Source organism: Grammomys surdaster, unplaced genomic scaffold (assembly GCF_004785775.1).
Source record: "Grammomys surdaster isolate TR1022 unplaced genomic scaffold, NIH_TR_1.0 126278, whole genome shotgun sequence".
NCBI lineage: Eukaryota > Metazoa > Chordata > Mammalia > Rodentia > Muridae > Grammomys > Grammomys surdaster.
In genome coordinates, this window is record NW_021621078.1 from 4,943,717 (window position 1) to 4,960,144 (window position 16,428).

Here is a 16,428-nt window from a genome sequence, read left to right on the forward strand (position 1 = left end):
AATCTAACTTTCTGCTTGGTCTCAGCATGGAGCTGGCCTTGAAATAGAACCCCAGGCCATCTTTGACTTGGAATCACCAAGTTGTTCTCTATTTCCCTTGAGATGGAATTCAAACCCACTATGAGCTGGATTATCTCTATGTTGATTTTCAGTCTTCCCTTCCTGAAACCTTCAGGAAGCATACTTACTGCCTTCAAGCCTCCATACAGAATCCACCAAACTGCCCTGAGCTAACATTTCTTCCCCTCCCCCCCCCCACCGCTTCCCTTCTCTGTCATGCTCCGACCCTACTAGTTATGGCTCAAAAGTTTTTATTTATTTACTATATGTAAGTAAACTGTCGCTGTCTTCAGACACCCCATAAGAGGGCATCAGATCTCATTACGGATGGTTGTGAGCCACCATGTGCTTGCTGCGATTTGATCTCCGGAAGAGCAGTCACTGCTCTTAACTGCTGAGCCATCTCTCCATACCAGCCCCTGAGCTAACATTTCTGGAAGCGCTCCGGACCATGTCTGTGGGAAGCCCTCCAGGTCTCCTCAGCGTGAACCTGACCTCCCTGGCCCATATGCCTGCCACACTGAGGCTACCCCACACCAGTATTGTCTACACTAAGCCACTTTTCCAGCCTTCCCCCTAGATGGTGCTCTTGGAGGCAAGAGAGCATGCCTAGCTAAGCTCAGTGACTAGGAAAAATATAAAAGGAAATAAGGCTCAAAAGCCAAAGTCTCTTCTCCTTCAAAAGGACAAAAGGCACAAATTGCCTGTCACGCGGCAAACCGGACACTTCCTCCACAAGCCTGGGTTTGTAGCCATGTCGAACCTTCTAATCTTTAGGAAGCAGAACTCAGGTCCTTGTTCACTCAGCCTGCCTCTCTCATCAGTGTCTCTGAACTTCCCTCCTCTTCATTCCCAGAGTCACTGCCCCAGATCAAATCCTCTTTCCAGGATGGCCTCTCAGCCTTCAGACAACCACTGCTCCCTGAGGAGCAGTTCTGACTTCCTCCCCTCCCTCCTCAAAAACCTCAACATCTGTGCACCTTGAGTCTTGGCCTGACGGTGCAGGTCCCTCCCACTGTCTACTCCACCTGCCTGTCCCCAGTGCCTTAAACCCCCTCTCTTTCTTGTTCCTCTGTCGTTGTTTACATTGCTCCCTGCATGGAAAGACCAAACCTTCAGTGCTGCCTCCTCAAGGGAGCTGTCTCAATACTAACTGGGAATGAATGGCTGCTTCTTCCCCAGGTCACGTCAACCTCCACCCTTTGGCAAGAACTGGCTATGGCGCTCAGGCTGGCCTAGATCTCAAACCTTGCCTCTCAGGTGCTGGGATTGTAGTTGTGACCACCACACCAGCCACTTTATGACTCTTCCTTGGTACCTTTTACTCCCTGTTTTAAAATTAGTGACCTATGCTCTAGTTTATTCTTTTAAAAGTTACATGTAGGGCTGGAGAGATGGCTCAGCGGTTAAGAGCACTGACTGTTCTTCCAGAGGTCCTGAGTTCAATTCCCAGCAACCACATGGTGGCTCACAACCATCTGTAATGGGATCTGATGCCCTTTTCTTGTGTGTCTAAAGGCAGCTACAGTGTACTCATATAAGTAAAATAATTCTTTTTTAAAAAGTTACATGCATATGAGTATGTGCGTGTACATGTAAGTGCAATGCTTGTGGAGACCAGCAGGGGGCGTTGAATCCCCAAACTAGAGTTTAGTAACTAAGAGCCGCTTTAGTGTGTGTTGGGAATAGACTTCGGGTCTCTTCAAGAGCAATTCTTAGCTACGGTACCATCTCTCCAGCATCTCTATACTTCTTCTTTCCCCCCTTCCCTGAAACTGGGACTCTCAGGGCGTAAGCCAGGTTTGACGCCTGCCTCTTCATATCATCTATGAATTCTATGGTCAAGTGGCCCAGAAACCCTCACTGTTGGGCCCAGAAAAGCAGCTCAGCCTTTCTTGGGGGAAGAAATGCAGTTTCAGGCCAGAGGGGTCAGTGTTGAGCATCCGTTAGCAGTCCATCAAGGAAAGGCAGTGCAGTGATGCTTGGAGAGCTACCGCAGGTGTCCGAGGCCACCTCTGGCCAGCGGTCTGTCAAGCCATGAGTCATCCTTGATTGGTTCTGCTTTCTCTCCACATTCTTGTCTTTGTTTTACCCATGCAACATTGAAAACCAACTCTGAACTCGACCTGTGATGCTGACATATAATGGGTAGGTAACAGATGTAGGTTGGCACAGTACCACTGAGATGCGCGACTATCTTCTGGCTTCCTTATAGAACATAACTGAAAGTTCCAGACAGCAGTGGAGATCAGGGAATGACCCCCCCTTTGCTCCTGTTTGGCATTAAGCCTTCCTTGTGGGGACCCACTCACCAATGCAGACAGGCTCTTGGGAATCCCAAAAGGGCTGGGTGGCATTGAGACAGGTGAGGAATCTGGCACCCTTCAGCTGGTAGCCAGTGGCACAGTGGAAGCGGGCACTGCCTCCTGGGTGGAGACTGGTGACAGTCACATCTCCATAAGCTGGACGTTGGGGAAAGTGGCAGCTTAGGAGATAGGCTGTGAAGAGAGAATGGGTGACAGTGAGGGGGGAGGGGAGGGAGGGGAAAGGAGGGAGAGGAGGAGAGGGAAAGGGGAGGGGAAGGGGAAGGAAAAGGAGGGAATGGGGAGAGGACGGGAAGGGGTGAAGAGGGGAGGGGGTGCCTGCACAGCCTGGTCCAGGTGTCTTTGGGCTCAGAGGAAGCATTGGAAGTTCCACAGAAGCATCCCATTTGTTCTCTTGTAGAGGTCAGTGGGGTTGGTTATCAGAACAGCAGAGAACCGGAAGCTTGGAGACTGAGGTTCCTATCCAAGCCCAATAACACTTAAGCTTTCTCTATGTGTTTTCTTCCCCCCTCCCCTCTCCACCCAACTCCTGAGTGCTGCTACTGACTCTGTAGCCCTGGCTGTCCTGGAACTCTGCAGATCAAGCTACCCAGAACTCAGAGATCCTCCTGCCTCTTCCTCCCATGTGCTGGGATTAAGGGCACACCACACACCAGCTGTTTCCTTACTTCTTAAGTGAGGCTGGAAATGCTTGTCAGGTATGGTTGATGTATCTGTAATCTCTGGGGTTGAGGCCAGAGGGTCTTGAGTTCAAGATCAGCCTGAGATATATAGTTAGACCGTGTCTCAGAAACAACCAAACAGATAAGCCAAAACCATACAGAAGCTGCCAGACTTCTGGGATCCAGATGATAACAAATCTTCTAGAAGTCTGGGTATATTCACAATAGCTCAGTGGTAGAGTGTTCCTCTATGTTTGACCCTCAGTGTTAAAAGAAAAATATTATGGGTGACTTGTAGATGTTATTTTTCCTGTAGGAAGCAAACGTGAATTTCAGAAGGAGAGACTGAAATCAGACAGCACAGGTGTCCTCAGTATTCCCGAGGGAATCTTGCAAAGCTTGATGGCAGCAGTAAAGTCCTCTTTGTTTTTATTTTTTTCTATTTTTGATATTATAATATGATATAATTTCTCTCTTCATTTTCCTCCATCCAAGCCCACCCACATGGCCCCTTCTTACTCACTTTCAAATGTATGGCCTCTTTTTTCATTAATTATTACATTCATATATATAGGTATACACATATATGTGACCTTAAGTATGACCTGCTCAGTCTGTATAATGTTATGTATATGTGTGTTTTCAGGGCTGACCATTTGCTATTGGATAACCGATTGCTGTGCTCTTCCCTGGGGAAGACTGTTTCTCCTGATCTCAGCATTCCTTGGTAGGTCTTTCTTAGTGGTCTATCTACTTTGGCATATCTATAGCTGGCCTCGTTGAGCTCATGTTTAGGCGGTCATGTTGGTGAGACTTTATTAGGGTAGCTTCTGACGTTACTAAGAAATACAGCCAGTAGGTCAGCAAACGACTTTTAAAGACAGTGGGAAGGGTGTAAGAAAGTCACAGTCACTTTCTTGGAAATTGGAGGTAGGATTGGCCACTCTGGGAAACCTGGTTGCTTTTGGAGTTGTCATACCATGTACGACCACACAGGGGCAGCAAATCCCATAAAACTGCCTGGTAAACCCCAACCCTTAGGCTAAGCCCCAAAATAGCTTATAAAGGGGGAATCTGGTTGGGTTTAAGAGGTAGGTAGAATGCCTGAAGCAGACAAGGAGAAAAAGTAAAAAGAAGGCTTGGCTGTGCCTCTGTTCCTTTATGTGAACAGAAAAAGGGGCTGCCTTTGGGCAGATGAGCTACCAAAGCTTGAGTTGACTGTGACTCAGTTTTGGGGCCTTTTCCACCTGTCGTATTCTTAGTGAAAAGAAAAGAGACTTTTGAGGGTTTGGCCAATAAGAAGTTTGGCCAATAAGAAGAGAGGGCAGTGCTTTGGAGATGGGTTCTGGGGTCAGACTCTCCGGGTTTAAATGCAGACTCCGCTACTCGCTGCTGTGCCACCTTGGGTAAGTTAACTTTTTTGCTCTGCGCCTTGATGGTATCTTTGTTTAACCAGTGATTGAGAATGCTGCCTCCAGTGCTGGGGGGGTTAAGTGAGAGGTCACATGTGCATGGCAAAAAGCACACACCTACCTCTGCCCCCCCCCAAGCTGGCCGTTAATGTTTGCAGTCGCAAGTACGAATAACATCTTAGAGTTGCTGTGCTTTCCAGCTCTAAAGAGCTCCTTCCTACCTAGTACCCATAATGCACTTGGAAGAAAGGAGGTAGGGTAGGGGCTATTAACCCATTTTAAGATAAAGAAAGCTGAGGTTGGGAGAGTCTGAGGGAGGTTCAGAGAGCATCTGTGTCCTCGTCGGACTGTAAACTATGGTAGGGTAGGGGTTTGAGTTCCTGGCTTGAGAGGCCCTCTGCTTCCTACCTGGCCCAAGGAGTCAGAGAAACCTGAGAGTAACAGACAAGGCTGGCCTTGGAGCTGGTTCAGCATTTCATTCACTCTCCCTAAGCTAGAATAGAGAGGACTACGCCCACCCAGGGGATGAGGAGCTGTCTCCCTGGGAGCCATAGGCCAGGTGTCAGACTCAGCACCTGTGCTCTCATCTTCCCTGTGAGTCCCAGCACAATGTGGGAAGGGAGTGGGCTGGAATGATATGAAAGCAGGGGGCTGGTGGCATCGAGAGGCGCCCCCAGACTCCATCATGGGTAAGTGCCACTTCCCAAGATGAGCTTCCTCCTATTGCCATGACAACCAACCGTTCCCAGGGAGTCTGCACTACCACAATCTGTTGAGTTATTTTCTTGCTGGCGGCTGTTTCTAGAGCCAACTTCAGTGCCAGGAATGCTTGGATGGAGGAGGGAGGGGCCTATCAGACACTCTGACTCTCCACCTGGACTGGGACTGAGCCAGAGGGGGCCGGCCGGCCACAGGCCTCTGTGGAAGCTCACAACTGTGACCTCCTTCATCAGCTGGGACAGCGCCTGCATAGGCGTGGGTTCCCAGGCCCTCCCTCACTCTCCTGGCACCCTTTTTCTCCAGCCCACGAGAAATGCCCGTGAGCACACGCTCCTCCTGTTCCCATCTCTGGGATCAGGGCTAATTACAGTCTATAATTAGGGGAATTACACTCATTAAGGAAAGAGCTGATCATTGACAAAAACTGGGCAGAGGAGGGAGGGCTGCTGGGACAAAGAGCAGGAGCGGACCAGCTCTCCCTGTCTCTCCTAGGGCTCTGCTCCCTGGCTAGGCCTCTGCCCTGTTGCGTTCTCCCACCTTTGTCTGCCAGCACAAAGAGGGAACTGGAGTTTTGTGCAAAGGAATTTGCAGCAAAAGAAAAGGTTACTGTGGCATGAAATTATGCCTGCTGCTGAGGAGGATTGATGAGCCATTAGGGAGACTGGAGGGGCCGCCCAGATGGTCATCCCTGCCCGGGTGGGGACCTACCACTGCTGAGAGCCTGGACAACCTCTGCCCACCATTAAGATCCCTGCTGTCACACCAGGCTGCTCCCCCAGTTTGGGTGGAAAAACCTTGACAAGGTGAATAGACAGGGTCAGAGCATTCCTAGCTCCAGGGTGGTTGCCCACCCATCAGCTCTTCCCCCTACAAGGCTGCAGAAGTGGTCCCTGCCAACACAAGACAATGTCTTGGTTGTTCTTACCAATTATTTCCCTGTTAGCGTTCGGGGCGGGGCAGGGGTCTGAATTAAAGTTAACCTGTTCAAAGGATGGAACTGACTTCCAGCGCAGGGAAGGGGATGGGCAAGAAGGAACCCTGTGGGGAAGCTGCAGCTTTGCCTCCCTCCTGCATCCTGTAAACCGCACAATATTGGCTTCCTTAATGCAGGGCAGACTAAGCACTTTTTTGTTTTACTCAAATGGTAACTGGTAACTTTGTAGTGTAGATGGGTTTTGAAAAGATTTATCGCTCGTTTGGCCCCGTTTTGCAGTAGGAAAGGGAGGGTCAGACAGTGATGTCAGAGTGAGGAGCAGAGAAGGAAGAGTAGATTGAGACGTGGGAGAGCAGCTTCAGTGTTTCCTATAAAAACTAGTTTCCAGCCAGCTTGGTAGCTCGGGCCTGTAATCCTTATATTCAAAGGAGGCCGAGGCCATCGGGCTGTGGTGAGTTTGAGGTCAGCCTGAGCTACAGTGTAAGACAGGGGCTGTGAGATAGCTCATCAGTGAAGGTGTCTACTGCCAAGCCTGATGACCCGAGTTCAACCCCTGAACTACACGGTAAAAAAAGAAAACACTTTTTCTTTACCAGGATGTCCTCAGGCCATTGTTGGGGTGTGTGCGTGCGTCCATGTGTGTGTGTGCATGTGCGTGTGTGTCTGTGTATGTCTGTGTTTCTATGTATTCGTGTGGAGGGTATGTCTTTGAGGTATATGTTAAAGACTACAAATAATATGTGAAGACTGTGAAGATGCTAGCTAATTCTAAATTGTGCCATATAGACATCTTGTCTTATTTTTGTACTTTTCTATAGTTTTAAATGCTTTCAAAATGAATAAGAATTGTAGTATTGTGGTGCTGGTAGAGATTCGACTGTATTTATAGAAATATTACAATAGATTAATTCCCAATCAAATACTTTTTTTTTTTTTGGTTTTGTTTTGTTTTTGAGACAGAGTCTCACTGCATAGACCCAGCTGGCTTGGAACTCACTGTGTAGACCAGGTTGACCTCAAACCTATGAAGCTCTGCCTCCTTCAGCCTCTGTATCCACCATGCCCAGTATAAACAGTAAACATTTTACAGAAAATATTTCTAAAATTTAACCAGTAATGAATGGATTAGTCTTGATTCTCAATATGAGATGAAATTATCTTATTTATTAATACTAAAAATAAGGGCCAGAGAGACGACCAGATGTAAAGGCACCTGCTACCAAGCGTGACGGCCTGAGTATGTTCCTGGGAACCCACAGGGTAGAAGGAGAGCTCTGAGTCCCCCACAAGTTGCCCTCACACAAAACAAATAAGTGCGCTAGATGCATAAAATTTTTAAAAAATTAAAAATTAAATTTTTAGTACTAGTATACTAAAAAAAATAAATAAAAGGAAAAAAAAATCAGAGAAGCCAAATGACCTGTTCAAAGTCAGCAGCTAGCAAGAAGCTTGCCTCCTCAGAGTGTGGTCCATCTCACCACACTCTGCTCCTCTCCTGGGCATCCTCAGTTGCCGTGTGGGGCATAGGCTGGATCCCAGGTGGGCGAGGAAAGCCAGTCTGGTTAGCTAAAGACCTCCAGATGGTCATTGTCAAGTCCCTTCAGCTCCTCCCCGACCCAGACTGTGAGGACATCAAAGCCACCCAGGAGAGCTGGCTCCTCCCTCAGTTGCTCAGACCTTACCTTGGTAGTGGAAATGGAAAGAGCCAGGCCCAGCGGGTAGTGGAAGGCTTTGGAACCTCAGGGCTGCTTGGTGGGTGGGGCTGCGGATGACTTGGCCCCTCAGCAGGAAAGACTGGTTAGCCAAGGGCAGTGGATCGGGTCCCCCCAGGCCCTCCACGGTTATGGTCTCCCCTTCCTGAAGGCTGATGTTCTCCACCTGCAGGTGAATGGAAGAGAACAGAGAGGTGCTATCAGGACTTCTTGCCTGAGCCCTTCTGGCCCACATGCTGGCTTCTTGTACATTAGAACCCCCATACTAGGCATTTCACACAGGAAGAGCCCATACTGCTTCCTCATAAGTATGAGATGGGACCCAAACGTCAGAGATGTTAGGCATGTTACCCAAGTTCACATGGAGATGATGAGCAGAACTCCCTACCTGCTTTCTATGGTTTCCTCTCTGGGCTCTGTTTTCTTGTTTGTAGATTTGATAGTACGTGAGGGGTCTAGCCAAGAGATCAAGGCCCTAAATACCAGACCCATGTACCCAGCTTCCCCTGGATATTCCTGATACATGCTGCACACACCCCTCAAACCCAGCCTGCCTTGCTGTGAGCCACTTCTTTCCCTAGCCAGCAGATCCCCAAGCTGCCGACGATAACATCACTCACTACCTGAGTACCCACGCCTTGCCTCTTCCCTCATGCCCTGCATCCAATCGGTCGTTTGGTCTGTCAGATGGACTGCAGATCCGTTCAGTCGCCTTCGTCAAGGCTGGTGCTACCTAGCTTGTCACGGTTATTGCTCACCTAGATCACCAAAGCGACCTCGTGACAGCCTCCCTGCCTGGAGGGCTTAACCCACTCCTCCCTTCACATCAATATTTTCTGAACCGAAGCCATCAATAGTCTCAGTCCCTGCCGCACATCACAGGGTTTCTTGTTTAAATCACCCAGTATTTCTCCAGTGAGTCTGTAGCCTGTGGTACTATTCCAGACTCTCCAGCTGCCTCTACAGGTTCTGGCAAACAAGGTCTCTGCTGGCCCATCAGCTTGGCCTTGTCTCATGTCATCATATCTGCTGTGGTCACTTCTTTTGGTTGTCAGAGGCCCCTCTGCTACCTTCCTGTTCCTGAGACTCTTAGTCCCTGAGCATGCTTCCCTTCAAAGGTCAGACAACAGATTCTGACCAGAGGGGAAGTGATGCCGTCAGCTGATAGGAAGAGTACCAGATTGAGAGCCTGGAAATAGAAGGGCTCGTTTTAACCCGTGTTCCTAGGCAACTACAGTATTTAGGCTCCATTATATTTATTACTTTTTTTTTTAATAGAATCTCATTATGTAGCCCAGGCTAGTCTCAAGTTTGTGATTCTCCTGCCTAGCCTCCTGAATGCTAAGATTACAGTGTGTGCCACCATACCCGGCAGAGTTTTGCTACTCAAAATGTGGCCCCTACACCAGCAGCATCGACATCACATAGGAGCTTCTGGGAAAAACAGAACCAGGGCTGGGAACGTAGCTCAGTCGGTAGGTTGCTTGCTTAGCACACAAGCAGCTACATAAACTGCGTGTGGTAGCATATGTCCATAAACCCAGCACATGGGAGGTAAATCCAGGTGATTCAGAAGTTGCTAAGTAACCAAGGTCATCATCTTTGCTTTAAGTTTAACATCCCCTCCCCCACCCCAGGCTCCCACACCACACACACATACACACAAAAAGAGAGAAGAAAATGGGGTGACCCTTAGACCCCACCTGAGACCCATGAACTCATACTCTGAATTTCAGATACTTGACCAATGGAGGCGGATCTCTGAGCTCTGAGACTGCACCTTCAAGAGTTAAGCACCTGCACAGGTTAAGCGGTGCCCAGTGAGTCACCAAACCCTTCTCTAGTTTATCTCTCAAGCATCCCAGCTGGTTCCTCTTCCTCCCCCTCCTGCCCACTGTTTCTGAGAGTGGCCTCTGCGAACATCTAACCTTCCGACCCCCCACTCATTCTGCCCCAGGTCAGGCCTCTTTTCTCTCCCATTCAAACCTCCTTGGTGGCTTCAGGCTGCTCAGAGGACAAGGTTCAAACTCCCCACTCACAATTGGCTCCAGTGGCTCCCTCAGCCTCAGTTCCCTGTTGTGCAGCCACAAAAGTTTCCCTCATTTCTGCCCCTCTGGATATCAGCACAAGAATTACTGCCCATCCCACCCGGCCCCACTTCCTATCTCTGTTTCCCACACCAAACCATCAATTCATCCTTCTCCAGGCTTTCCATCAGACCTCCTTCTCTTCAGCTACCCACTGAAGCCTTGTACTGAGCTCTGGTTCAGGATACACTCTTCATAGGCCGATCTTATCACAGAGAAGTAGAATGAGGGTATGTGGGTCCCTGGAGGCCTGTTCCTCACAAGTGTGTCCCTGTGAGCTGACAAGCATGACCTGAGCCCAGTCAGGTGCAAGGACACAAGTGCTGCCGGGTATAGAGGGACTCCTCTGGTGGAAGGCAGAGGAGAGATAAGTTGTGGGTGGAGGAGGGGCAGCTGTCAGGAGAAGCTCTCATCCCTGCCAGGGAGGAAAAATTGAAGAGAAGGCTCAAAGAGAGATGCTGAGGGCAAAAGCACCCTCTCTGTGCCAGGAGCTCCCCGCCCAGGCACATTTGGGTGGCGGCTGCCTGACCATCTGCTGGGGACATCCCTCAGGGAATCCCTAGCAGGCGGAGGCTGGATGAGGTCCCTTCAAACTTGGAGATTGTGTGATGCTAGAGTTGGGAAAACAAGCCTCACACACGTGGAATCTGTAATTATCGAGAGATGCCAGGCAGCATACGATTCTGCCTTAAGTGGCACTGACTGCAGGCAGCAGGAATTCTCAAGGGGAGAGCGGAGGGCTTGGCAGTTCCCAGATCAGCATGGTGCAGGTGGGTCTCTCAGAGTGCTTTGAAGAACAGAGAGCTGGGTGTAGGAGGAGGCAGGCGAGTTGAAATCAAGGAAGCATTTTCTTCCTAGTTTCTCGTATCTCCTGCTTGACTTCTAACCTCCTGTACCTGATCTTGTTCTGCTGGGGATCTGAGGGTGGGTGCAGCAGCCATGACCACTCATAGAGCATCTTCAATGTGTCAAGGTGGTGAAGTCCTCCCAAATAGAAAAAGTCCCAGAGAGGCTAAGGAACCTTGAAAGGGGCACACAGCTATTAAGAAGCAAAGTCTTCCCCAGCTGGAGGTACAAGGCAGCTTCCCTCCCCTCCCAGTCTCCTGGGGACATCACCTGCAGAAATAGACTTCGAGACATCTTTATTGCCAGGCTCCCAGGCCCTAGGTTTAGCAGGGAGGTGGATTTTGGCTTGGCCTGCCCTGGCCTTTTCAAGATGTTGGGATTTGAGTTCCCATGAGCCATCCTTTTTCTTGGCAATCTGTAAAGCTTAGAAAATTGAGAGCTGAGATCTCCTGCACCCCCTCTTTGGGCCCGAAAAGGGGATCTAGCTCCCAGTTTAGCCTGGGGGTGAGAGCTATGGTTTACCTCCCCGAGCAGTTCAGGGCTAGTTGTGCTGCATTGGTCCTCTGGGTTTAGAGGACCCACTTGCAGGCTTGGTGCAGAAGCTGGAATGTAATCTGTCACTTGCTGGAGGGCCAGGCTGACAGGGGCCAGACAGGGCTGGGTGTTGGACAAGGGGGAGATGAAGTCTTGATGTAATTTGCAGGCATCTGAAGAGTCGGGGAGGCAGATTGAAATGTCAGCTCTGCTCATGAGGGCTGTCTTCCCACACCCCATCCAGTGACAGGAGGGGCCCTGGGAGCCAGGCAGCGGGAGACAGAAGCAGACAGAGCTCGGAGGACAATTCCCATAGGACCCTGGGCTGTCCAGCGCTGCCCTGCCTCTGGAAGACCAGGGGGGATGCTCAAGTAGAAAACATGGCCATTCTGAGCAGGGGCTGGTTCTTCCTGGACAGAAGAGAGGGAGGGCTCAGATTGCCTTCTGCCAGCCTCGAAGTCATGTGTCTATGACTGACATACACACGTTCCAAAGGCATGACCCTCCAAAGCAATCAAGATGATGCTACCTTTCTTTTAAACCTTCATTTATGTCAGTACAACCTGCATGGACACCAGGCAGTGGACACCAGGGTGAGCCTGAATATCATTCCCTTAGGCTGGCCATTCCACATCTAGCAGAGGCCCCAGCTTGTAGCTACCAGGAAGCAAGGCCTGAGGGGCCATTGTACACCTGAGCTTAGGAAAGAGTGTCTTGAATCAGAGGGAGTGGGTCATGGGGACTGACCTAGTTTAACCTTTATGGAGGAAGAAGCTGAGGCCCAGAGAAGGTCAGGAGCTTATCTAGTCACTAAGAGCTGGACTATAGGAGGTAGAAGCAGACTTCAGTCTCTTAAGATCCAGTACTTGGGCTGGGCGGTGGTGGCGGCGCACGCCTTTAATCCCAGCACTTGGGAGGCAGAGGCAGGCGGATTTCTGAGTTCGAGGCCAGCCTGGTCTACAGAGTGAGTTCCAGGACAGCCAGGGCTATACAGAGAAACCCTGTCTCGAAAAACAAAACAAACAAACAAACAAACAAACGATCCAGTACTTGTTTTTAAGACCTCGTGTGTCTGTGTCTGTGTGTGTGTCTGTGTGTGTGTCTGTGTGTGTGTCTGTGTGTGTGTCGGGGGTGGGGGGGTATAGTCTGTTTTAGGGACGGGATGAAGGACCTAAAACCATGGAGTCATACCTTCCAGCTACTCTCAGTGCCCTCAGACAGGCCCTCCCAGAGCCAGGAAATAAGAAACTGCCCAGAACTGTCACCCCACCCCATCACACATTACTGATGCTCTCATTAGGACTGGTCCTGACCTGGCTCAGCAGGGTTGGGTGTTCTGCCCATCAGACTGACAGCTGGCCTGAGAGAGCTGTGTGCCAATGGGGCCACCTGGGCATGAGGGCAGGGGCAGTGGGCAGCTGTGCCCAGTCTCCAGATGGCACAGAGAGCAGCCAAGCCGAGAGGGAGGCTGGCAGCGAGGAGGATCTTAGAATGGCAAATGTAGTGAGAGGCAGCCATCAGGTCCAGAAAGGTCTGGAGTCCTCATGAGAGACCGGCTACCAAGGGAGGGCAGAAGACCCATGTGGGCTCACAGGGCTCATGTGGGTTTCTCTGGATCTTTCAGGAAAGAGCCTAGCCTAGTGCTCAGTGCTCAGCTGAAGCAAGCCAGACTCCTTGTACCATGGGGCTCCTGACCTGGCCTCCCTCAGAGGGCATGGGGAGCACCATCATGGAGAAATGGGCAGGCATGGAAGGAAATATTATGGAGGCTTGTGGCGGCCCAAACTTGGAGAATGAGACTTTCAGAGATTTTGATATTCCCAGGCTGCACCTTAAACAAGACAACAAAAGGCAAGCCCGAGTCAGGGCTGGAGTAAGAGCTGCCTCGGCCTGGAACCTGGCTGTCCTGCTCAGGAGTAGGGTTTGTGGACACAGTGCAGTCCTCTCCCTGGCTCTTCACATGTCCCTTGCCCAGCTCCAATTCCCGACACGCCCTGGTGATTCTGGTGAACTAGAGGTCCACACTGGGGTTACCTACAGGTGAGTCCCATTCCTGACCCTCATCCCTGCCTCCTACACAACACTGCCTTCTCAAACATCCTGGGAAGCCTCCAGGGGACAAGTGTGTCAGATCTGCTCCTTCCAAGACCAGGCAGCAGCTGCTGGCCGGTCATCCCACAGCTCTTCTGTGCCCCGGTCTGGCCTGCACTGAACACCCCATGGTCACTGCTTATAATTTCCATCCTCTTTGAACAGGTGCATCTGTATCCTCAGTGCTCAGCACAGAACCTGGTACGTGGGGCTCTAATTCTGTTTGTGAAACAAACCTGTTAATCAAAGACCATTAGCTGATGATTAACTGAATGATCTTGGGCAAATCCCTTTCCTTACCTAGGCCTCAGTTTCCTCAGCTATGTAATGGGTATATTGGTCTATAGTATCAGTAATCCTATAGATTCCAAGTGGCCTGTGTGTTGTATTCAGGAGAAGTAGGTCTGGGGAGGCAGCCAGAAATAGCCCCAACCTTAGATCCTGTTGTTTTATCTTTTGTCCTTTCCCTAAAGTAGGTGGAGAGCTGGCTGTGGTCACTCTGTGATCCCACCCTGACCCCCAACCTCAGATTCTGTCTCAGACCACAGAGTCCTCAAGGACTCTGCTTCTATGAAGATGAAGAGGAGGGTGGGCCAGCAAATGCCATGTTTCCTGATGGCAGTCCAGGACTATGGCTTTTGTCTCAAGGTTGCCTGGTAACCGCTTTTGCATTCTGATGTAAGTGTGGTAGTGCCAGACCCAGGGCTGCCTGAGGGGTGGGCACCCAGGGTGGGGCTTGGACTTTGACTAGGGCCAGAGCAGGGGCAGGCAGAGCCATCGATACATCTTGTCCCATTAACTTGCACACCCTGGGTATGGGGACCAGGGCTGGACTTAGCCTGGCGTAAAATTTTAGTTGGGGTGGCAGTGTTTAGGGACAGGTAAAGCCAGTCCAGGTTTGCAGTGGGGTAGCCAGCCTGGCATTTGCCCCCTCCCATCTCCTTCCTCACACCTGCAGCTGGCACCTTCCACCCTGTGAGCCACAGCCGGTGCCACCTCTCATTTGGTGATGATTTTACATTAATTCCCTTAATTAAGCGCTGCTGAGTGCTAATGGCTTGAGAGGGGGGTGGTTGTTTCTAATTGCCCTTCCAGTCAGCCTGGAACGAGGGGCCTGGAGCTTGGCAGAACAAGAATAAGTTGCAGAAGAAAGAGGGGAGGCCAGTCTGGGTAGGAGAGCCCCTATCTCCCTACCTGGTTGGGAGACCAGAACCTGACTACTCTAGAGGAGTGAGCTGGAAGTGCCCTTTAGGGACACGTGCAGCTGGCTGCCTGCTCAGATCTGGGGCCTGTGTGAGCTGGGACAAAGTGGGAAGCAGGCCCAGAGTTGGTGAGCAGGGAGCTTGCTGATGCTTTCCAGACTTCTATTCTCCCCTCCTGGGGCTTCCTGTTTCCCTGCCTGCTTCCCTTAGGTAGGCAAAATGCTTTGCTTTCCACTCGCAACAGTCTTTAAGGCACAGGCCAAATGTTCATGGTTTTTCCTCCACCCCCATGTTGATCCCTGTATTACGAGGCCCTCTAGCATCGTACATTGTATCCAGGAAAGTGGACGGCTGGAAACAGGGAGGATCCCAAAGGCTAAGATGGTAGGTGATGGTTCAAGACTTTGAGGACAAGCTGAGAATGCCCAGGGACACTGACACCAGTCCTGGGCCTCAAGGGACTGCCGTGGGGCTTGTGGGAGAAGGAGACTGTAGTCCATTCAATCACTTGCAAACTGTTCAAAACAAAGAGGGAGCTGGCCACCAGGCAGGAAGTAGCAGAGGTGAGCCCAGGACCACCCAGACTCAGAGCCAGAGCCTCCTGGGGCAGGGTGGGGACAGGAGAATTACATTCTCATCTTAGAGAAGTGACTGCTGTGTGGGCACAGGGGTGGGGTGGGGAGGGGGACCAACAGGGAGCGTGTGCTACTAAATCACCAGAAGGGATGAGCGGGTGCCAGGGGGACCACACAGTGGTTGGGGTGATGGAGGAAGAGAAGCAGGGGAGTATGGGAGTTTTGGGGGGAACACTCACAGTGACAGAGTTTGTGGGTGAGATGGTTGAACTAAGAGAAAAGGACCAGGGGACCCCATGCTGCTCAGGGGAACGATCCAAATTGTGTCATAATAGCCTTCTTCCAGGTTTCTGACCTGGATACAGTGGGACGACAAGCAGGTTTGGGGCAACAAAAGGAAAGATCTAAATTCGAGGCGGCTGAAAGCCAAGAGAACACCATCAGTCAGGATGTTCAGACTCAGGTCTGGGCTTCCAGTAGCTTCTGAATCCAAAGGGAAGGATAAGATGCCCCGGAGATGGGGATGGGGGGACAGATTTGACCATGGTGTGTCCATGTCAATCTTCTGCACCTCTACATCCCAGGACCCAGCACTCGCTATAGGAGAGGACGCATTTGGGAAGGAATGAAGAGAGGAACAGGTACATGGCTTCTTCACAGGTGATCCTGTGTCATCTGTACTCTCACACAGTTTCAAATGCAGAACCCACGTCCATCCAGTCCTCTGCCCACCCAAGGCTGAGCCCCCCGTCAAGGTCTTTCCTACTCCATCTTTCAAGCCCCGAGGAAGAGGCTGGGCACACTTGCTCCTTCCCCGAAGTCCTCCCTGCCATCACTGGTAGTCCACAAGGCCAAATCCAATCCGTGCTTTTTGGTCTATCCCCTAAGCCCTAACACTCCTCCCTCCCCCCGCAACTGGTACCTAAGCACTCCCACCTCTCCTCATGTAGGCCCCTTTCTGGGAAAGGATAATTGTCCTCCTGATGGAGACCACTCACTCACCTTGATCTCTACTCCATATCCAGGGTAGACAGAGATATAGTAGAAACAGTCCAGGCCAACATCAGAGGGTGAGCTGGGGGCCGTGGGGGAATCCAGAGAGCCCTCTGGGCCTGAGAAATTCCAGCTACAGGGGCCTGGGAGGCAGGAGGAGACATGAAGCTAAGACCAGCTCTGGTGGGGTAGATGTAGATTCATCTATAGCTGAAATAAGCTTTCTCTCTCCTCTCTCTCTCTCTCCTCTCTCTCTCTCTCTCTCTCTCTCTCTCT

General features: G+C 50.8%; 1 protein-coding gene across 3 annotated transcripts in view; it reads right to left on the minus strand.

Moving 5' to 3' along the window:
• Sez6 (seizure related 6 homolog) overlaps window positions 1-16,428 on the minus strand; it is a 47,670-nt gene that overhangs the window by 7,129 nt on the left and 24,113 nt on the right. For all 3 annotated transcript variants that reach the window (XM_028759379.1, XM_028759378.1, XM_028759377.1), the window contains exons 3-5: window positions 16,162-16,295; window positions 7,795-7,990; window positions 2,373-2,558 (exon numbers count right to left, since the gene is read on the minus strand). In XM_028759379.1, the coding sequence (XP_028615212.1) occupies window positions 2,373-2,558; window positions 7,795-7,990; window positions 16,162-16,295 (516 nt within the window). The remainder of the gene's footprint in view (window positions 1-2,372; window positions 2,559-7,794; window positions 7,991-16,161; window positions 16,296-16,428) is intronic.